Source organism: Acanthaster planci, linkage group LG06 (genome assembly GCF_054643075.1).
Source record: "Acanthaster planci isolate LZ-2023a linkage group LG06, COTS_SCS, whole genome shotgun sequence".
NCBI classification, from domain to species: Eukaryota; Metazoa; Echinodermata; class Asteroidea; order Valvatida; family Acanthasteridae; genus Acanthaster; species Acanthaster planci.
In genome coordinates, this window is record NC_141782.1 from 18672802 (window position 1) to 18696892 (window position 24091).

The following is a 24091-nucleotide window of genomic DNA, read 5'->3' on the forward strand; positions in this document are numbered from 1 at the left end:
CTCTTGTGGGTTTTTGTTCACAGTAACATTTTCTATATAAAAAAAGCTCTGAGCAAATTTCCAAATACTGAACAAAACATGAAGAATTCAAAAAACGAAACCATGAAAACTGGACTACTTTTTCTCCCTGTGCTGTTTAATGCAAAAACAATACCTGACCCAAACTAATCATAATTATAGAGTAAAAAAAACTATCCATTCATACGACCACTTCACAAAATGTTGACCCATTACCTCAACTAGACAGTGTATGCCAAAAGTATTTCAAATACCTTTTTGATTTTTTTTTGTAGCTTTATGGCTAAAAGAAAGATTATGCATACTCTCACCATTGCATAATCAGAACCCTTTTATATAATTACAAAAGAATTAAATGGCAAAGATCTAAACCCTGACAGTGAGACCAAGTTTCACATTTGTTAAAATCACAATACAAACATTGCAAAAAATGCATGGACTGCCGACATAATTTGTGTATGACCGATAAGCTACCGTATAAAGATTATCACATGTACTTTTGGCAATAAATACACAGACCATCATTAATGTACAATGCTACATAAAATGGGCGCTAACAGCTCAGCAAAAACATTGAAAACTGCTCTCGCTCAAATGAAAATTTCAGATCTTCACTGTTAAGAGGCATGAGGAAAATATGCATACAGCCTACCTAAAGCATTGTAGTTACATATATAGACCTTCGAAGAAGCCTATCGAAGGAAATCCAGTCCTTTTTTTGAATAATTAAACTCAAACAAGAGAGTTTAAACCCTGTTTTGTGCATGTGACCCCAAGCTGGAGAGTCTGTGGCCAGGCCTGGGATCATCAATAGCTGCTTTGTAAATATCCTTCACAGACAAAAAGGTTTGTTGTAGTAACAACATGGGATCAGTAAAAAAGCAACGAGGTACTCTATTCATGGTTGGTTCCCAGAATTTTTTTGGTGAGAGAATTTGCTACCGGCAGAGCTTTGCTTACCATTAGAAACTTCCTTAATGCAGGCTTCACATCAGAAGTCAAATCAGCCTTTGCCTCGAGACAAGTGATTAATTCTATCTCTCTCAAACTATGATGAATTGTTTTTAATACTGCTCTGTGGGGGGGGGGTTCGGGTTTCTAGAGCAATAACCAAATCTGCCTGGTATCCTATGCACAAAATAGATCATGGGTATCAGGCAAAATCAATTGGTATTTCACTAAAAGGTCAATGATAGAAACCTGACCAGCAGTTCTCAAAGGTTCCTATATGCTTCTAAAAGTAATGACGACGCCAAAAAAACTCAAAACAATTCAGAAAGACAAGGAACTTTTGAAGAACAAATATTTCTCAACATGTTTTGCTACAAAATTACAAATGTCAATGTACCCATTTAACGGGTGCAAAAAGAACACTCAGTGAAGACAACGAAGCGCTCTTAATTGACATTGCTATTCAATCTCCCAAGAGTTGCGATAAAATCCTGATTGTCAGCAACATGATGCAAGAGTAGAAGTCGCACATCAGATGCCGTAAGTACACATGTGGTGTGGGGCACACGACCAACTTCTGAACACTGTCAGCACAACCTTGTAGCATCTGCATTATAGAGGAACATATGTAACCACAGATGCATGGTAAAGTTGCATTCTAGTGTCCTCTAAAACCATTTTTCAATTCTCCCATTGAAAGTAGTCCCTTTGTAAAGACTTTTAATCATCTCAGTCCTCCTCTCTCCCCTTTTGTTTGCCACTCTCTCAATCATCCAGCACAACCAGGTCGTCATCTTCGTCCTCCACGTTAGCGGGCTGCGCCATCTTGGCTTTCTTGGCTGGCATGGGGGGTGCTGTGATCGTGGAGTTGCCCTCATCGGCCGACAGTTTCCTCTTCTTGCCGGCAGGCTGAGCCATCTCAACGGCCGAGGCCTGCTCTAATTCCTCTTCCTCATCGACCATGACCAACTCGTCATCTTCATCGTCTCCACCTTAAAAAAAATAACCAAAGTCCAAAGTTATGTCTACGTATCAATATACCAAGATATTTCTGGAGAGTTGTCCCTCCGGCGGTGTATCAAGTGGTACCCATTTTAGAAAAGAAATGTTTAAACTTTATGCTTAAAATCGAAAGTGCCAGCCTTTTAGAAATGGTACTACCAACTTTTTGTTAAGGTATGATTCTACTACAGAAAAAAAAATCCATTTCGCTGCCTTGGATAACTGGTCCATTTCCACCTCTGCTCCACCTAAAACTCTATGTCGTTATATCATGCATGAAATGCGGCTCAGGGTGCCCCAGTGTCTATGACCCAAGCACCTCCACACATCTTGAGATTTCCTGAGAGTCTAAAAACACCACAAAAACCACAGAGGGGGGTGGTTCCCTCTGTCAACAGCTTTCATCCAACAAAGCCTTGCCAAATGTTCCAAAATGCTGCGCCAAATGCCCCTCCCTTGAATGCCCACCACCACAATTTGACCAGTTCAGCCATGTGGCAATTTCTTGCTCCAAGTTCATTTTTCTTAAATACTGTGATAAGAATTACAAGTCTTGAATCCGGAGAGAATGAAGAAAGGCTTGTCTTTCAAGCAAGGAATAGGAACAGGCCTTCGTCAGGTAATCCCGGCTGAAAATAACCAGTGTTGCTGTCGAGACCATCACAAAATCAGGCATAAGACCAACCAAAAGTAACTGTGAGAACAACGACAAAGGAATGCTTTTGTTGCAGTTCATTTGAACAGCTTGTGATTTGAATTCAGATTGGAGGTCTTGTGCTGGTCTTGTGCTGGTCTTGTGTGGTCTTGAGAAGATCTTACGTGGTCTCAACTAAAACTCTGAAAATAACGTATTTAGTTTCACATCTGGACTTGTTGGCGACATAGCCACCATTACAGACATCCCTAGACGGTGCAGAGAGAGGTGCAAGATGTGTGGAATATTGCAACCTCCCCCGTTATAATCCCAATTTTCTCGATGAATACTGAAAATCTTTTCAGTTGCATCTTGAGTGTTGACATTTGAGAGAAGGTGAGTGCTTCAGCTCATGGTGCAGGCGTAGCATAGGTGTTTGGTAGTTGAACTGAATGAATACTGACAACAGGAACTTTAAGAGTACAAGTGAATTCACACTGGCTTCGCCTGGACATTTCAGCCAGGTAGGTGGGGAAGGGGCAAGATGTCACCTGTAGCAGCCTAATGCTGTCGTTCCAATGTCGCCGAAACAATGGACAATCAACTCTGTACCTGGCGCAGGCCCAGCCTGACTATTGGTGGTGCTACTGGTGATAGAAGTCTGGATACCATTCGCGCTGGTCCCCGGCTGAGCATCGTCACCGGTTCCAGAAAGTTGGTTCTCACCATCCGGCAAGGGTTGGGGCTCGGAGGCTGCTGACCTGTCCACCACTTCGAACTCTTTGTCATCTTTAAGGGTGTCACTGTGGTGAGATCCATTTATAATGCATCAAAGACAAGGTCACACTGTGGTGAACAATATTCATTTTCAGACAAGGCGCACTGCACATTGGGGCTTGTTTTTTTTTTTTCAAAGTTTGGCTTCATCCATCAATATGTAAACTCTTCATGTTCAGGCTAGATTCAAACATTCCTTGCTTTGGTATATTTTGCATAGAGTTTCATGTTAATGTAGTTTAACATCAACCCTCACTGAGACGGAAACTGCCGTCAAGTGCAAAGTGGATTTGTCTAGGTTATTCGTAGCTCCTCGTGTAGTGTATGGCAATTATTGACCAGTGAAGAATTCAGGGCTGTTAGTTTAGAACATAAATATCTTGGCACTGACCAGTGAGTTATATTCAGCGTCAGCTGGTAATTCTGCAGGAAGTCATCGGCCTTGAGCTGAACACCACTCCTCATGAAGGTGCTGAGCACCTTAAAGTTGTTCTCTGAGGAATTAAACGAAAGAAAAAAAAAAAACATATGTGAGAATGAACATGCACACCTGTTATCGTAGGAAAGGTATTAATCAAGACTATGTAAAGATGCCTAGGGCAGCCACCAATTGATCCACATCTGCTCACAGAGCAACTACCAGAGATCAAAAGTGCCGATTTCAGTAAGGGAGGAAAACCGAAGAACTCGGAGAAAACCCCGGTGGTGTAAAGATACACCAACGAACAACCGTGTTCATATGTCGCTCAGGGTGCCAATTTAACCCGGGACCGGCAAGTGCTTCGCACACTAGCCACACAACATAGAATTTGCAAAACTGCGTTACTAACATGCATCACTGTATGGACACTACGCACAACTGCTCTCTTCATGCGGAGGCTGTTAGATATAAAGGATATCACCACAATGGTATGGCATTGTGTAGTCAGGAGAAATGATAAAGATAATGGGAGTACGATGGGTTCATGCTTAGGTGAATTCCTCTCGTCTGTACACACTATTGGTTTGGGTATATTAACCCCTTGACGCCGGGACTTTTTTCTGAAAGCTGACTCCCAGAATTCCAGCCTCGTTTGGCCACAAAGATCACCTGCCAAGCCGCAAATTCTCGGTGTGTGGCCCTGCGTGCTCTGCACGCTTTGATTTATACAGTGAAAAGGCTCATTGTTCGGTGGCATGCGGCTCTATTCACGCTTCCACATTCCCGTTGCCTCTTTTCAAAGTGGGGACTATTGTGAAGCTGGTGATTATGATGCAAATTCGGCCTTTTCATTTCTTGGCAACACACAAAGGCCAATCACCATATATACAAGAGCCAGGGTATGCTTTCTTTCACCGTGTTTGCTCGAGCTTGGGCTGAGAATAATAGCTGAAAAGAAGGCTGAGGGACCTAAATTTTTATGGCGGTGAATCCTGCTTCCCGGGGCGAAGGGGTTAAGTTAAAAATTGGTCTCATGAAATGTGCAGTACAGGTGCACAAACCAGTGCGTGCTCCTGACTCCTATCACTGGCTCTGCTATGTGAGATTGTGCACTGTCATTAATAGTTCCTTTCTTGCAGGTTGTAAGGCATACCTTCTGTTTCTCCTTCCTCACTGGAAATCAGGATGGAGCACCTGCCGTCGTTGATCTCGACATCTGGTGCTATCATCCCAAACTCTTGCTTAAATATCTGAATGAAAGAGGCAAAAGAATTGATGTTTACATACAACTGCAGGCCTTACTCATGTTACCCAAAACTACCAAAATAAAACCCCCAAACAAACAAATTGGAGGTATTACACCTCATACATATTTATGAGGCAAGTCCCTTTCACTTGTAAGTATTTTACGGTATCAAGGAATCAAGGATGAGAAATTCTGTTCCAACTGTTCAAAAGTCCTAACTCCTAGCTTTGCCATGTGATGGCAGTGTTGGTAGTGTTGGTGTGAGCTAAGGGACAAAAACTCCTTACTAAATGGGTCCCAGATTACCAAGCGTGCTGACGTTGCAGTTTCAGAAATCGGCAATCAGACTGGTGTAACAATTCGAGAGGGAGCTCATGGAGGCACGCCCACCCAAGAAGAGGTCCGTGCCCATTTTTTGCCTGTAGGTGACCCCCCCTGAAAAACTGTGGTCCAAATTTACCCCAAGAAGCAACTGACAACATCTCCGTCAAGCCACAAAATGTTCAGTGAAATACTATTACCAGCACTGCATGCTTTATACATCTGAAAGAAGCAGGCTTTAACCCATTCCAAAGTACTCTTAAAAGAATTTTATTGATTGAAATGTCCCTACCCCTTACAGGACGTTGTACAACGCAGTCAATTATACAAACCTTTTCTTCAAGAGCTTTGACCGTCATGGTATTCAGGTTTACCTTGACTGAGGCCTGGAAACAAATAATGTAATGGTAAATTGTATTTCTTTTCTACAGACGTTAAAAAAAACCAACAGACTTCTATTCATCAATGTCTCATGCTACGTTTAAAAGGTAATGTTTAATCCAACCAAGAATTTAATAAAGAACATTTTGACTCGCTCTCTTTACTGCAATTTCAAATGCTTCCCATTCAGGGATTTCCCATGAAAATCTGGTTTGTTTCCTTTTTAAAAGTTGGGCAACGTGACAAGTAATATGGCATGATATCTGATTTGTTTATTTAGGTTGCCCCAGAAGCTTTGGCCTTTGTCCAAAGTCTCTATGCACCTATCTTCCTGGCTACAGGACTTGAAGTAATGAAGAAAAGCATGTTGCTGGGCTACAAGTGTAGAAACAGTGATGCACATAAGCCACAAACCATCCTAGCAAGATCAAGAGCCAAGGAAATGGCCCCTGGATGCGTACCTCTGGTTTGGGTGCGCAGACGTAACATTTTGGATTGGGCTTGTCCAGTGGACACGTCAAGAAAAGTTTATTCCTCTCGTTTGGCGTCCTCTTCAGGAAAATCTGAAAGAAATACGAATTAGGAGGTGCTAAATTAAACAAAATGGCAACTTATATTTTCGCATGCTTATGTTTTTATCAAAAACACAAATGTAGCGCTATTACGTTAGAGTTCTAATCATAGCACGGTCACAATTAAATCCAAAGGTATATCAAGGTTCTGGGTTCAGGGAAAGGACAGAATTTCCCTGAAATGGCAGTAGGCAGTATTTCCCTGAATGACTATTTGCTTTTTTTTCATCTTCCCCAAAAGAATCCTCTCCCCCAAAGATGCCAGAACTGTTTCTAAAGTGTGGTCACTTTCAGTAAAAAAAAACCCAGATCTTCAAGGAGCGGAGAAGGACAACTTCTCCCACCCTCCTCCTGGATATGTCATTGGTCAGATCACACAAGTCAAGACATAAATAATGGGAGGTGTGCAAAGACAAAGGGAATCTTGGTTTACAATCTACACAAACAACTTGTGACCTGAGATTGGATGACTTGGGATACGATTGTGAGTGACTAGTGGAGACTTGAAACGACGGACATACTAGGAGGTTGGGGTCTCACCATTCTGCACTGGTCCAGTCGGCCTTGGAGAACTTTGAGTGCCTCCATGACGATCAGGCCCGCCACAACAGCGTTAGTGGTGGCTATTGCTGGAATAATGTTCCCTGCCATGGCTGTGATGAAATCGCAAAAATGGATTGGTTGGGAAAAGTGGTTTCATCTTGGGTTAAAAATTCTGCATGTCAATATTGAAACTGCCTGTCCACTCAAATTGTTTCAGAGCGATACCCTTCAGTGTTATCAGAACCTTTTTTTCCATTGTGCTCAATGTTTAAGGAGGAAATGTAAAGATTTTAAATACCGGTATTCAAGATTTTTGTAAAGTACGGGGGCTTGTACGTGTACAGTATAGTTGCATTTTCTACAAGTGAAACGGCCTGGCCAAAATAAAATTGTTCTTGTATTTCCTCAGAACAGGAGGGCAGGTGGCTTGAGTATAGACAATGTGAATCAGTATGAATCAATTGAGCGAATAAAGTCAAATCTCTCAAGCCAATACACAACATCAGGCTAAAGTTTCATTTCCAGTGTCTGGAGCATGAAACGAATGATGGTGGATTGCGTCCCAATTACTTGGCTGTGGCTTAGAAGAACATGAGGCTATGCCAAAGGCTGCAGCCACTGCCACCAGTCATGTGCAGTCTTTATCCCCAGCAAAGTAATTCAGACATGGCCTCATTCTTTTCCTCGTGGATAAAGTACGTTGATCAATGGTTGCACCCAGTAACTGATGGTACTGCGACTCTCAATGGAGAGGAACAAATGAGGGCAAAGTGCCCTACCCAAGGACACCACCACTTTGAGCTGTGGACACTCTTATCATAAATGTTACGCCTGCCCAACATTTAATACCAGCTAGCTAATGTACATGGATAAGTTTGTCTGCCAACTCACCTCCATGAATGAAAAAGTGTATATTCTTAAACTAAGCAGTTGGTGACCTCATGAATATGACAAGCACTGCCGGTGTGAATGTACGTCAGGTATGACAGACGAGTGTCCTTCTCCAATTGCTATGCATCCCTAACAATGGTATGAGATACTGAAAAGCAAAACTTACATTTGATGGTGAACCGTGTATTTCTTTCAATGCCGAAAATATAGGCCCTGATGTTGGAGGTGCAGGTTACGAAGTCCATTGCTGCCTCGTCATCCTGCAAAATACAATGAAACAAACATTCTTTTTCTGAGCCTCATTCAACTGAACACAATTCCATAAGCAACATGTATGTACATGCAGGCTGGTTTAATATTACAGCAGAGATGCATGCTGGTCATAAAGAAGGTTCCAATTAAACCTCTTTTGGAAACTAGAGAGTCTCTGAGCTGTGATTTTAAAAATAAACAATGCCTTTGGAAATACACCTTTGTATTTCATTTTTAAATTGAATTTCAATGTTTCTGTCTTTGAAAGGTATTTTGGTGCCTTGTTGGTTTTATGCTAATGCAGGTTTTTCATATTCATGAGGAAAAACTGTGACCCCATTCCAGGGAACCTCGGTGTTGCATTACACCCACCCACATTACAAACACCCACCCAAACAAGTTGCTGGAATATTTGTCATCTTTTGCTGGCCTAAATTTCCTTTGTTCGGGTGATTCATTGTTGTAGAAGTGCATGACGATAATAAGCCAACATGTAACACTTTCTCAGAAATGATTTTAACAAGGGCCTACGCAGTGTGCTTCCCACTTTGAAGTTTTGATATTGAAGTGTACAGTTTAGCAACAACATGAGGCTCAAGCATTAACCAGCACAATGACAACAGTGCTGCATGGTGCCTTTACATAGGGACCACGGAACATCAGTGCCCAGGGCTTCTGGACCACTTACATGTAACCTTGCATTTCAATTGTGAAGTAGAGTGTGCTGATGGCCAAATATTGATATTCAAAGTGAAGGATGTTTTGCTGCATATTTGCATCGAAATGGCTATACCAATTACAAGTATTTCCTCACCAGCTATAAGCTTACATGTACATCACAATCAGAAGATACTGCCTTCAGGAATACTTCCATGCTTATAAATTTCTAGGTGAAAAGTCAACAGGTGTGTGAACAGAGGAGATGTGTGCAACATGCGTCTCTAGCTAAATGGAATCTATCAAGCTGGGCTCTGTTGAGAGACAAACGACATGTATTTCAAGGACGTGTGCTTATAAAGTGACAACACACGATATGAACAGTACTGTATTTCTTTGATAAAATATGCACTGAACAAAGGACACATGATTAACAACCGGCATCCAGAACAGGGGTGAGCAGAGTTAACGACACTGTTCCAAGCTCTTGCAGTGAGATACTACAACAAAAAAGCCAAAACACTAACAAGAATGTCACATCCCATCAGTGTCACACCAGTGCACAGGCAACATGATACATGTAGGTCCCTAGACTATAGTCTCGGCCGTCATTAGTCCAAACACTGCCTCCATATCTCATCAGTCAGGGTCTTAACTCTAGACCCAGACAAAAATCAATAATAAAGTACTGTCAGGGCCACTGTATTCATCAATCCCTGTTAGCTTCAAGCAGCAGTAGGAACCAGACCACAGGAGTAAGAGCTGAGGACCAATTACAGGAAGGCCACTGATGGTTCATTGAGCAGAAAAGATCAGGTCTACATGTATACAAACAGTACTGGTGCATGCACATTGTTGTCTGCTGTACATTACCTCAATTACGATCTGGCATTCGGGTTTACAGTTTTGAATTTCCGACAAGTAAGGAGTCACAAAAACTCATTTTGTTGAGTCCCAGAGAACACAACCACCAGGACCGATCGGTTACAACTCCAGTGATCCAGAATGGCAAACAATGCAAGCACTGATATGACCACTTTTCAAGAGGATGACTCGCCAGTGCTGCGCGCCATCAGCGTGACAATTTTTATTCCAACTGCTATTCTAACACTGACTCTCAATCCACTGTGCCTGGTGGTCCTTCACCGAGTGACCAACATCCAGCCCACCAGCAAGATCTTCATTACATCCCTCACTGTCTCAGACATGGGTAATGGTATTTTCGATTTGATACCATATACTGTTTTGCGTGGCCTTGGATACTGGCCTTTTGGGTCATTTCTGTGCTACCTACGTACCATCTTGTTCAACCTGTTCTACCTCCAGAGTTTCCTGTCGCTCTTCTTCGTAACTACTGACCTGTACCTTGCCATTGCCTACTGTTTACATTATCCGCGCTTGGTGACGGTTAAGAAAGCAAGAGGAATCACTGTCTGCAGCTGGACCACCAATTTAACAATTTCTATCCTAGCCACTATTTTTAGTGATACAAGCATATATAGCAGTTTCAAATGCAACAATACACTCAACGTTGCAGTGGACTTAGCAATATCTGGCTTCGTTCTGTTGGGAATGATCTTGATCTTAGCTATGTACTTGCACATTTTGGTGATTTCGCGACGTCAAGCACGACGCATCGCCCAAGAGAACCGACCAGCAGAGGGAGGAATTCCACCAGAAAGAATCAGCACCAAATCTTTCTTCACGGTTGCAATCATGTCTGCAGTGGTTGCAGTATGCTGGGTACCAGCCATCATAATCTGGTTTCTCCATGTGCTTGATACTTCCTACCCAGACACCCTGGACATTGTTGCGAACGTATTGTATTTCACCAAAAATTGGGTGAATGTTGTAATCTTTGGACTAAGAAATCGGGAATTCCGGCAGACACTTCGAGAAGTGGTGGCTTCTGGCTTGCATGCAATGGCTGGGAAATGCAGTGCTCTCATTCACTTAACAGATTAGGCAAAAAAAGCATCAGACAATAAAGACCCCCAGCAAAGCCAGCAAACTGATTCCAAGACCAGTAGGCATTGGGTCAACTCACAAGAAAAGACAACAAGAGATCTTTGATAGCACATAATGCAAGTAAGCATTACTCAGAAGCATACATTGTACCTATATATTTAACTGGAGGTACATTTCTCTACACTAAGACATGTACATGGATTGCACTTGACAGTTTTGAGGTATAAACAGATCTCCAATTTCTTCAGTTATACGTTAAGTCTTACTTCAACATTCCATTTTTATGTCTACTTAACAACCATGTGTACCAGAATGAAGTCAAATCTGCAAATGAGGCAGTAGAGCCATCACTACTTGGACTACCCAGCACCTCAATTGAAGTTTTATTGCTGCTCTACATTTTAATGTTATTACAGTCAGATCTCTCTAGACTGACGAGCTGTCATCTTGAAAGATATTGCTGTAAAGGCTGTAACAATGAACCTGTCATCTACAATGACAAGGGTCAACAGGGTACCTCAGGAGCAGGAAAATGTTATGTAATTTAGAAACACTGCCTTTGTCAATTACGTGTATGACAGGAAAATATCATGTGTACGTAATACATCCCACTTGCCACAGACTTTGATGCCAATTGGGGGCTGCCTCTCAGGTTCGCAGTGTCACACTGCTGCCCTGTGAAAAGCCACAGATGCTGTTCAGTTGTGGTCTGTCGCTGAGGACACAATTATTCTGAGATCAGAACTCAAGAGTTACAGCTCCAAATAGGGCAAAATGGCTAACAATGCAAGCTTGGGTGACATGCTTGCCTTTTCAGAGGAAGAATGGACAGTATTGAGGACCCTGACTGTGGCAATTTACATTCCAACAGCCATCCTAATATTGACCCTCAACCCACTGTGCTTGGTAGTCCTACGACGAGTGACCAACATCCAGCCCACCAGCAAGATCTTCATGGTCTCCCTGACCGTATCTGACTTCGGTACCGGTATTTTTGACATGGTACCAGATATGATTTCACTCATTGTTGGATACTGGCCTTTTGGGTCTTTTCTGTGCTACGTGCATGCAACTTTGGTATACTTGTTCTACTGCCAATGCTTACTGTCATTGTTCTTTCTAACCATCGATCAGTACCTCGCTATTGCCTACTGTCTACATTATCCATGCTTGGTAACAACCCAGAGATCAAAAATCCTTGTTCTCAGCAGTTGGACTGCTGTTGCAACAGTTTGTATCCTAGGCACTACTCTTAGCGACCGAAGTCCATATGCTGATTTCCAGTGCGTGAATACAGTTGTCACAGCACTAGACCATACAGTATCTATCCTTGCCCTTCTTGGACTGGTCTCCATCCTGATTATGTACTTGAACATTCTGGTGATTGCTCGACGCCAGGCACGGCGCATCGCCCAAGAGAACCGACCGGCATTGGAAGGCTTTCCAGTACGGAGAACCAGCACCAAATCTTTTGCAAGGGTTGTAATCATGTCTGTGGCAGTTGCGGTGGGCTGGTTACCAGCCACGATAATCAGCACTCTCGGTGAGCTTGGTATCTACTACCAGCCAGGCGTGATCAGAGTTATGCACTGCCTGTATTTCACTAATAACTGGCTGGATGTTGTAATATTCGGTTACAGAAATAAGGAATTCCGGCAGACACTTCAAGGTATGGCGGCTAATTGCTTGGGGACAATGTCCGGGAAGTGCAATTCCTGCATTCACCCAACAGAGTAGGCAATAAAGCCCTCAGCCTGTCTCCTCAATGCTCAAGTTTCCCTTCCCTGGTGACAAACACTGAGACTCGGACCTCCACTGAACACCACTGGTACCCATGCATCAGGCACCAATTTGCGGCAGATTTCCAGATGTGATGTGTCATCTCAAGGAAGATCGTTGGTTGGTGCAGGTAATTAGCTTCATCTCTTGTAAGCACGCAGATCCTGCAGACTTACTGCAAGACCTGAAGGAGTGGTAATATGATGTCTACTTGTAAGAAACAGGTCTACTTAGACATTACTAATAGAACAAGCAAGCTAACACTGTACAGAGTCACAACAAATGTTGATGGCATGCATGTAAACTAGTGACCTTAGAAATACATGTACATCGTACGCCATGAGGGCACTTGTACAATGACAGACAGCATGTAGCTCATGTGCCCTCAATCAATGCACAGATGGACAAGAAGTTTTGGATTGAGTAACAGCTGGACTGCCGTGTAACAGCGCGCAGAAGCGTTGCGTCTGCGCGTAACTTAATAAACAATGAAATTCTTTGTTCGCATTTTGAATTGTTTGGTCTTATCCTGTGTGATGGTACAAGTCCGGGAAAAGAAAACCAAGTAAATAGAAAAATTGAAATTTTTGAAAATTTTATCTAAGATTAGAATTGCACGGAATAAATTGTACAATAAGGTAAGATTGCATTAGCGATTGCTAATGTTGCTTGTAATTTATTTAATAAGTCTGGCTCACCCGTTGAATAGATTCCGGGTTTGTACATACAATGACATTAGACAAATTAGACTCAAATTTGTCACATTTCAACATGTTTAATGGTTTGATTTTCACTCTGCCTTCCATTTGTTTTATTCATGACCAGCCCACTAATTCCAGTTTTAGCTTCATTCTAATTATAGTGATATCTGGTTTAGCAATTAGTTCAGTTGTATCGGACGTAGTTGATAAATTCCATCGGAATGTCAATTTATGTTAACCTTTGACACTAGGGAAAGTGAATAGTTTGAGACTTATCGATTCGAGTTAGATTCCTAATCAAGCACGCCATCTGTTTCTGTGTTTCCAGAATGTTGTCGTTGTTCATGTACATGTATGCTCAATAAAATATATACAGAAGCAACCATAAGAAGATCCTGCTTCTTGTCTGCACCAGGTATCATACATGTATGTTAAAATACATGCACAGGAGTACAATAGACCATGCAGGGCCAAGGCCCCCTAAGTCCTTTGATATTCCTGTACGTGTATTTCAGTGAGTCTAGGCCCAACAGTGAATCAGTCAGGAAATTGTAGTGCAGTTCATATAATTTTAATACGAGTCTCTGAATTTAATTCAATCTCTCAATGTGAACCTACTACACTGGTACATGTATGTCTGAATCAAAGTCTGATGCATATTCATTAAAGTTTCAGCAATCCTGGAGCCAGTGAAATCAGTCAAAAAATCATGAGGCAATCCTTGTGGGCAATGATAAAAAGGCTCTTTCTGGTTGAAGGTTATCAGCTGACCTCATCTGCACCTGGGAATCGGCAGCCTCCAGGGACTAGAGGATTTCTTTTCAAATTTTGACCATACCATCCACACAGGAACAGGAGGTCCAGCCTTGTACAATATGTGTACAAACCTCATTATCTTTGTCATGACTAGAGAACAAAATAGACCAACACAATGTAGGCTGTGTAAACCCCAACGGGAGGCACCAGTGGAATAACAGTGATGTACCGTGTATCTGTATTTAGTTATAATTTTTCTATACAAAGGAACACATCTGGTAATAGACTTCTCTCCATTTTCCATGGTTGTTTTCCTTTAATTAATCTAAGACTTTCTACACATATGAAAAAGTTCTTTAAATAGAGCATACAAAAGCCAACAAAGGAGCTACTGTACCAAGTGGGGAGGTCGGTGGAAAATGACAGCAAATCTTATGCCTTTCTAATTTATTCCATTCAATCAAAAACTTATGATGTCAATGTCTAAACACTTGGAAACCAAGGAACTTCCTTTCACAATCAAGACAAAAACTGAGGCCATCATCGCAAAGAGGATAGAGCCATTTTATTCAATCAATTTTGTCAAATATCATATACGTGGCACAGAGTCTTGAGCCAGGAGGAAGATTGGGCTTTTAGGTCCAATTTATCATGGCCATTAAAATATGAAACGCTACTTACGCATATCAGAAGAAAGCAGCGTGGGAAGACAATGAATTTAAGGTGGTATCTCTGACCAATTATAGAGCAAAGTGCATTTAGTGTATGCAATGCACGTAACTTCTCAATTTGCCTAATGCATACAGTGTCAATCATACTTGTATGTCAGGCAAATTGGCATTTTAGGATTCTGCGTTGAAAGAGGCTGTGCTGTTGAGGCATTATGTCCTGTTGAGTGCAACCAAGTATTAAAGAGTAAACTATGTTAGCGGTTGGCACCTGCGAGCTACAACTCTGATGGGGCAAAATGGCTAACAATGCAAGCTTGGATGATATGCCTGCCTTTGAAGGGCATGAATGGACAGTAATGAGAACCCTGACTGTGACAATTTACATTCCAACAGCCATCCTAATACTGATCCTCAACACACTGTGCTTGGTAGTCCTGGGACGAATGACCAACATCCAGCCCACCAGCAAGATCTTCATGGTCTCCCTGACAGTGTCCGACTTGTGTACTGGTGTTTTTGAAATGATGCCAGATATCATTTCACTCATTGTTGGATACTGGCCTTTTGGGTCATTTCTGTGCTCCGTGCATGTCGCCTTAACATATATGTTCTACTGCCAGTGTTTCCTGTCACTGTTCTTTCTAACCATTGATTTGTATCTTGCCATTGCCTACTCCCTACATTATCCGCGTTTGGTGACAGTCCTCAGATCCAGAATTGCACTTCTCTGTAGTTGGACGATTGTTACAATGGTCTCCACTCTCAGCATTGTGCTAGGCAACCAAAAGCAATATGATCAATCCCAATGCAACTCTACAGTCAGCACTGCCATACACTTTACAATATCTGGCCTTGTTGCCTTTGGACTGGTCTCCATTATGGTTATGTACTTGCACATCTTGGTGATTTCTCGACGTCAAGCACGACGCATCGCCCAAGAGAACCGACCAGCAGAGGGAGGAATTCCACCAAAAAGAATCAGCACCAAATCCTTCTCCACGGTCGCAATCATGTCTGCAGTGGTGGCAGTGGGCTGGGTGCCAACCACCGTAGTCTGGGCTCTTTTTCAGTTAGATTTCTTCTTGGCTGGTGTGCCTACGGTTGTGTACAGCCTGTATTTCACTAACAACTGGATGAATGTTGTGATCTTCGGTTTGAGAAATAAGGAATTCCGGCAGACACTCCAAGGTATGGTGGCCTATGGCTTGGGTACCATTGCTGGGAAATGCAATTCCTGCCATTATCCGACAGAGTAGACTGAAAAACTCTCGACAACAAGGCCTCCAGGCTGTGAACTTGCTGAAAGACCGATGCACTGGTCTGTCTACTGAATAGCCCCATCCCCCATTTTTTGATAGCACTTGTATGCGAGCAAGCAGCACAAAGTGGCCCATCTACAGAGTGTATCTGCTGAAGAAAAGAGCTTGTATGCCGTATTTGCAGCATGGAGGACAAAAAACCCCAGAAATATACAAATACGACTCAGTCCTCTCACTGAACCTCAAGAAAAATAAACTGCTTGTTTGCCAGCACCAGTCTTATTACTATCCACTGATGACTTAGTCTGAGTTACATGTAAATCCAATCGTTCAGACTGCCAGGAGATGGGAGTAAAAGCTTGAGACACCTCCGATAGCAAACTTTTTTACCCTGATCAAATACCACACCGAAGGGATAAATTCTTTGTTACAAGGAAAGTGGAGGCCAAGTTGTGAGGACAAAACACGTTTCAACAAACATGTACATGTATGTGTAATCCCAACAATGACAGAACAAGTATACTCTGTCAGCTAAAGAGCGAGACTGATTAGTTGATAGATGCCAAGTAACCTTGTGGTATGGTAGCCTCCATGAATCAGAGGATAGGATTCATTTTCAAACTGTGACCATGCCCTCCAAACAGGAACAGAAGGGCACACTAAAGGGCCAGCCTTGTACCTGTCCCCCATGTGTATTGACCTTGTCTTTTTTGTCTGGACCAAAGAACAAAATAGACCTCCATTGTGAAGGTTGTATATAAAATCCTGTACCAGTAGGCACTAGTGTATTTATTAACACCTCACCCACAAATTCTGTATCTTGATTGGCCAAAAGTGTGTTATGTGACGCTTGCTAGTTTTACAAGTTTTATACCACTGCTCCAAAAAGACTGTACCATGCAGCCTCATTTTGAAAAAGAACTATATCCGTAGCAACGAAAGAATGAACTACAGAGTTGTAATAACTCGAGTCGCATTTTTGGGTGACTCGACTCGAGTCCCTGGAGATAAATGACTCGAGTCACAAAAATCAGAGACTCGTTACAACTCTGGTACCTACATCAGCACATGTTTGCATGGATACATGGTTTGAATATTGTGGCTATTGCAACCAGGGGCCAATTTCATGGAGCTGCTTAAGCATAAATTTTGCCCAATTGTTAAAAACCGTTACTCAATAAAATAAGGTTGCTGGCCTAAACTCCATGTGATGTATGTTGGTTTTGAATGGTATTTAGTTGTACATTTTGGTTAGCAAGACAAATACAGAGAGCTTGGGGCGGTGACCTTATTTACTGAGCAACGGTTTTTTGCAATTAAGCAAATGTTTTGCTTTGGCATCTCTATGAAATTGACACCTGGTGAGGCAAATCTCCAGGGCTTTCTCTTGGGATAAGCAACTACTGAAACCTGCAGAGTGATTTTATTGAGTGCAGTTTTTTCACACTTAGCAAATGTTGTGCTATGCTCCTCATTAATAAATTCAAAACAGCAAACAAATTTCTGTCTCTTGATGTTTATTTATTATGTGTCCAAATGTTTGTGACTCGAATTGACTCGGGCAAAATAAATGACTCGACTCGACTTCTCGGTGAGATGACTCGACTAGAGTCTCTGCTGTAAAATGACTTCACTCGACTTGAGTCACAAAAATCAGTGACTCGTTACAACTCTGATGAATAATACCCAGGTTGTATTTTGGCTCATTGCGTAAACCTTTATCTGTCACTCTCGAACCTGCTCAACTACATGTAGGTTACTAGCTACATGTTTAATAGGTCAAGAGTACGAAGGTGCAAATAGTCAGGTGCCCTTTTAAAATGCCACCATGTCACGGAGTGTATCGTTGTCAATACATTCTAACATTGCACAACTGCAAAATGGAACACCAAAGATTTGCTCTTCTGACAAGGAATTTAAAGAATTTCTTGACTCTGCTGATTCACAGAACATTAAAGAGAGCGTGAAATGCTGCATGAACATTTTCTCCAGTTATTGCAGTGACAAGAGGCATAACATTATTGGTGGTGGAGGAAATGAATAACATAGCTCTTGATGACTTTTTGTGGAGGTTGACCGTAATTACTACATCAAAAAATCAATGCAATCTATCGGGTATGGTTTATTGAAACATTTCAAAGACAGAGAAAGCAACCCAGTTGATGTTGTAAAGGATCAGGAATTTGAGCGATCCAACAGGTGCTTCAAAGTGGTACTCGTTCTCTTGAAAAAAATTAGAAAATGAGAACATGGACAAAATAAATGCTTCACCTGTAACAAATTTACCGCACACCAGCTGGTCTCCAGAACAAAGTGTTCATAGACAGTATAATTTATTTTTGCAATTGAGTCAGGGAAAATGTAAGAACATGAAAAAGACGGACTTCAAAATACTAGGGCTGAGTCAATTTGAATAATTTACTATTTGAATATTCAACCTTCAATTCGATCAAATATTTGAATGTTCGGTCGTACCAACTGGCAGTTTGCTGAGAACCATATACATGTACAAAATCAGTTGCAATAATGCACACAGTTGTAAATTATTATCACTGTAATAACTTCTCATGTCTGATAGTATCTCCAGCCACGATTTAAGAAACGAATAATACTTCCCTTCCTGTGGAAAGTGTATATTCTTTTAAATTTTTTAATGAATAATGTACATTTTTAATTGTTGCAAAGTTTCAGTCACTTTTCATTTGAATCTGCTTGGAACAAGCCTTCATAGTACAATTTCTTTCATTAAAAACAAAAGAAAATTATCCCTCCCTCTTCATGAATTTTGCATTCTAATATTCAAATTAAAAAATAATAATCGAATATTCGGTTATTTGAATATTCGGCACACTCTTACAAAATACATACTGATTCCAACGGGCTGCGGTACTGTACATCACAAAACGTGATCACCTGACAAAAAATGACGACTAAAGCCAAGCAGGTCTTACATGTACATGTATGTATGAAGTGCCCTGGAACCCCTGCTGTCCTGTGAGCACGTTTCTCCTGTACATACAACAGCTGCATCCCAACTGTGAATCTCTTTGGCAAAGACCGAAAGATAACTCTTGCACCAGCTCAGACACATGGTATTGTAATGCACCACTTGGAAAAAAGCAATCTGTCCAACAAACTGAAGGTTATTTCCATGGAAGCAAAATGTGGCAAGGTGTATACTAACCATTGCTTCAGAGCTACAAATGTCACAATTCTTGATAATGCTGGCTTCGAATCTAGAGACATCATAGCTGTTTCTGGCCATCACTCATAAACGAGCATCAAGAATTACAGCCACAAGAACGAGAGCAAGAAACGTAATATGAGTACTGTTTTAGCTGATGCTTTGAACTCTGAACAGTCGGTTGCTGAATCGTCATCTCATACGGAGCTCCCAGCACTCACACCTAGCCAAACACTGGGTCAATCTTCCCCATTGTTGACAACATCTCAAGAATCCCTTATTTTGAGAGACATGGCTAATTCACCAGTTCACCCAGGCAATTTAAATACCTCGTCGCCAGTGGCTACTAATGTGAACATTAATGCTGATGCAACCTCCAATCGCACTTTCCATTTCCATGGGTGCACAGTTAATTTCTACAATGAAGAGTCCTCTTATTTTGCCCGCAATAAGTCACTTCAGAAAAAAATTTAGGAGTTGAGTCTTTTCAATGTACTTCAAATGATATTTGAATATTTAATTTAAAGTTGAACAGATGGAAAATTGGAAGGCATAAACATTTCAGTTTAATCTTCCAGCTGTTGTATATTTCTTGCAATTTTTCTTGAACTCAATTTGCAGAAATTTTGCGAAGTAGAGTGATGAGATACTGCTACCTGACAAGGATTGTACAACATTGATTAATGACTGTATTCAAGTGCTGCTGTTCCGCTTGGAATTCTGGAATTATATTTGATGAATGTAAATTCCAGTTTGGTGTTTAACCACTTCCTGCCGGGGACTCCGGAATCGAAGACGAATGGTTTTATACCCAGCAAGAAATGAGACCGAGGGGTACCCCCCAACATGTCCAATCCCTATCCAAATTCCAGACTATTGTTACTTAACACATTCCCCCCAAGATGTCTGAAAGGAATTCCCCAGATTCCTGCGAGACAATAACCAACACAAAGCAGGGGGGGTTCTCTCCATCTCATACCTTGCTGCATATGAATGGTTTTTATGCGTGGCCGGGGTCTCCGAACTTGGACAAAGGAAACAGGGCCCTGTAACAAAAGACTGTACTCCGAACAAAAGACCAGGCTGCTGGGCATTACCGACATTTTTCACTCTCAAAAGTGGTGATAATCCAGCCTTCTTTTGAAATGGTATACCAGGGTTTGGGGCATTGAGAGCGAGCGGATTACCACCGGGGACAAAAGCGCTCCACCACCGCAGCGATGAGCTACACAGCACCGCTGCACACTAATCTGGCCCCTATTGAAAAGAGGTCAGCAGTGCACTGAGCCAGGTTCGTGAACAAAAGACAGTTATACAACACCGCACAATCTGGGCTCTGTTTACAAGACTGCAGGCCTGGCTGAAATACTCGGGCGTCAATGAAGGTCACCTGTCAACTTAGAGTAGTGCCTAAAGATTACTTCCTGCGGCTATAAACGACCGTTAAATGAAATGATAAATTTTTGAAGGATTTTGAAAATGGAAAAAATGATAGTCATGCCGGCCCAGCATCATCAACATTGAAAAAATGCCCCGGCATGAAGTGGTTAATTATTAATTTTTAGCTTAAATTGGGCAGAATCTGTTGGGAGGTAAAATAAAACAAACACTGACGGCTTTATCTCGCGGTTCAGTAAAACTAGCCTCCTGAGGTGATTCATGGAGCATTCTATTTTCCTGAGGCAAAGCCGAGGGAAAAATAGAATGCCCCATGGATCACCGAGGGAGGCTAGTTCTGTACCGCGAGATAAAGCAGTCAATATTTGAATACTAATCACATCTACGGTATATCTGTTGGTTCTGTACAAAAGAATACATCAATTTACATGCGCATGCACGTCCACTAATTATGAACACTGCAACAATGGGAAACTTGATCATTATTGCTAGTTTTCTTGTGACGGATTTCCCCTTTGACTATTGTTTTCCCTTGACAAAATGGAACACAAAAAACCAAAACCAAACAAAAAACCGTATTGGAATACCAAGTCAGGAGATAGGTGAAGAAAATTTAGCCAATCTTATTCCTTGCCAACACGTTGCATGTAATAAAACATTTACATATGTTGTTGAACAATGGAGGATATTGGTGTCAAATTAGGCTTAGGTGTAGCTAAAAACACACTAAATCAGAATTAGAACCTTATTTCCCGGGCTGGATTATTAAAAAGTCATCATCTGTCTAAAAATCCTCGAGAGCAGCATGTGAATCGGCCAAAGTTATGACAAAGTTCCGGCGGGTATTTCATATTGCTCCATGGCCCATGTAGTAACCATGCACCATACTAAGGCATTCGTTATTTGATAAGATACTCTCAGTGTTCGGCCGTCTCGTCATCGTCTTTCGGACTAAATTTGGTATGGCAAAACGGCTTCAGCGACGCTGATGTTGTTGACAAGATTATTCTCATCACAGGGGTGAGAAGAAACCGACTGATCACTGGCATCGCTGTCAGAAAACACACGGACGCTGAGACTGGTAAACTTGGAGAATTTCATTATTGAGTCAGGTGCGAGATTGGAAGAAAATACAATATCCAGAAAATAATCACCAGAAGTTTGGAGGGCCCTCACGGCAACGTTGGGTCTAATTGCTTTTGCCTAAAGTCACCTTGTCTTGTAGATCACTTTTTATATGTACACGTAAAATCATCTTAATGGTAAACGCAGGACTTTCAAAATGTTAAAAGCTTGTTCAAAGAATCCTGAAATCAGGAAATTCCTATTGTAAAAATCCTGACATATCTCCCCTCTGTTGTGTACATGCTATACAACAGCAAACAGTCATAGGTATTCCGACTCCCATGTACATGTACTGCGTCACACCTTTACAGAATACCAAGATGAAACTGACGACTGTTGATTTTCTTTTTGAGTCTGCTGGACCTTCCAGACCACAACCTTTCTCCTTGCATTGAGTTTTGAACACAAACTTTTTTTAAAAATGAGACACTGTCTCTGTGATACAGGTAATTCCAGAAATTAGGAGTCCATTTTGTTTCCTGTCCCTGTCACATCTGACACGTGATTTTGTAAGTTGAGAACACAGTCTCTAATTTCCAAGAGTGATGAATTAATGCAAGTTTCCCGCCAAACAAATAGTAATAGTTTTAAATCAATGCCGGTGATATTTCCTTGCCAAATAACAAAGGTCAGATGTAACAGAGACACAAAAAGTCACACTTTTGGACCCCTAATTTCTGAAATTACCCATAGATACAAGGGTACATGTACAGGGGTATAAAGACATATTGCAGACAAATGTCCTCCATCACTGCACTACATCTTCAAGACTTTCGTGTCTACGGACAAAGAAACAAAGGACCTCAATTTCACAATCTGGAGAGAGAAAAAGGGGCAGCCGTAACAAAGACGGTGGAGTCTCAATTTCTGCCAATGTCGTACACAATGACACTAAGGCTCCAGCTTGAAGCAGGAATGGTCTTGTAGTTCCAATTCCTCATGGCAATTACAATATTAAATGTCACTTAAGCATTAGGAAGGAGCAGTGTATCAATAGGAGACCTCCAAGTTGAAGGCACTACCTTTGACCAATTGAATAGCAAATGGATTAGGTGTATGCAATACACATGACTCCTCAATACGTCTAATGCACAACGTGTCAATTATGTCAGGCAAATTGGCATTTTAGGATATTGCACTGAAAGAGGCCTTGTTGATGCAGCATTACAGGGAACATGTATGTCCTCCTTAATGCCACCAAGCATTAAAGGATAAACTATGTTAGCGGTTGGCACCTGCGAGCTGCAACTCTGATGGAGCAAAATGGCAAACAATGCAAGCTTGGATGATATTTCTGTCTTTCAAGATGAGGAATGGACAGTAATGAGAACCCTGACTGTGACAATTTACATTCCAACCACCATCCTAATATTGATCCTCAACCCACTGTGCTTGGTGGTCCTACGACGAGTGTCGAACATCCAGCCAACCAGCAAGATCTTCATGGTCTCTCTGACGGTCTCCGACTTGGGTACCGGTGTTTTTGAAGTGGTACCAAAACTAATTTCACTCATTGTTGGATACTGGCCTTTTGGGTTATTTCTGTGCTACGTGCATGCAACCTTGATATATTTGTTCTACTGCCAATGTTTCCTGTCACTGTTCTTTCTAACCATTGATTTGTACCTTGCCATTGCCCACTGTCTACATTACCCACGCCTGATGACTGTCAACAGATCCAGAATTGCACTTCTCTGTAGCTGGATGAGTGCTGCAATAGTCTCCACTCTCAGCATTGTGCTAGGCAACCAAAAACAATATGATCAATCCCAATGCATTGCTACAATCAGCACTGCGATACACTTTACAATATCTGTCCTTGTTGCCTTTGGACTAGTCTCCATTATGGTTATGTACTTGCATATTTTGGTGATTTCTCGACGTCAAGCAGGGCGCGTCGCCCAGGAGAACCGACCATCAGAGGGAGGAATTCCACCACAAAGAACCAGCACCAAATCCTTCTACACCATTGCAATCATGTCTGCAGTGGTGGCAGTGGCCTGGGTGCCAACCACCGTAGTCTGGGCTCTTTTTAATTCCAACTTCTTTCCGTCAGATGAGCCCAAGATTGTGTACAGCCTGTATTACACCAACAACTGGATGAATGTTGTGATCTTCGGTTTGAGGAATAACGAGTTCCGGCAGATACTTCGAAGTATGCTGGCCTCCGGGTTTAGTGCCATTGCTGAGAAGTGCAATTCCTGCAGTCATCCAACAGAGTAGATGGGACAAACTCTACACAACAAATCTTTCATCTTGTGACCTCCATGGAAGATTTTTGAATTCAGCGTCTGTGCCCTGGCGGCAGACAATTCAAAGAGTGGTAGCTTCTGGCTTTCGTGCAATTCTCGCATTTATGCAACATACATGTATCAGGCAGGAAACGCCCAGAAAATAAAGTTCTGAGTCAGTGAACTGATTCAAAGAGCAGTAGGAATTTTCTGCTAATGAGAAGAGACAAGAAGAGATATTTGATGGCACATTCATGAAAGCATTACATATAGGCATAACTTGATGTATAGGATAATTTGACAACCAGAATTAGAAGCCATTACTGCAGTTGTACAATGCTGGGGGGGGGACA

At 41.8% G+C, this 24091-nt stretch overlaps 2 protein-coding genes across 2 annotated transcripts in view; one reads left to right on the top strand and one right to left on the bottom strand.

Annotated features, from left to right (window-relative positions):
- Positions 1-115: 115 nt before the first annotated feature.
- uba2 (ubiquitin like modifier activating enzyme 2) overlaps positions 116-24091 on the bottom strand; it is a 43360-nt gene continuing 19384 nt past the window's right edge. The window contains exons 10-17 of the mRNA XM_022242413.2: positions 7924-8017; positions 6864-6976; positions 6213-6314; positions 5703-5756; positions 4957-5053; positions 3774-3876; positions 3218-3408; positions 116-1961 (exon numbers count right to left, since the gene is read on the bottom strand). Of these exons, the coding sequence (XP_022098105.2) occupies positions 1735-1961; positions 3218-3408; positions 3774-3876; positions 4957-5053; positions 5703-5756; positions 6213-6314; positions 6864-6976; positions 7924-8017 (981 nt within the window). The 3' untranslated portion in view covers positions 116-1734. The remainder of the gene's footprint in view (positions 1962-3217; positions 3409-3773; positions 3877-4956; positions 5054-5702; positions 5757-6212; positions 6315-6863; positions 6977-7923; positions 8018-24091) is intronic.
- On the top strand, positions 10954-12371 carry LOC147798914 (alpha-1A adrenergic receptor-like). Its single transcript, XM_087137787.1, has 2 exons — positions 10954-11898; positions 11941-12371. Exons 1-2 carry the CDS (start codon positions 11409-11411, stop codon positions 12369-12371), a joined length of 921 nt encoding a protein of 306 aa, XP_086993913.1. The 5' UTR covers positions 10954-11408.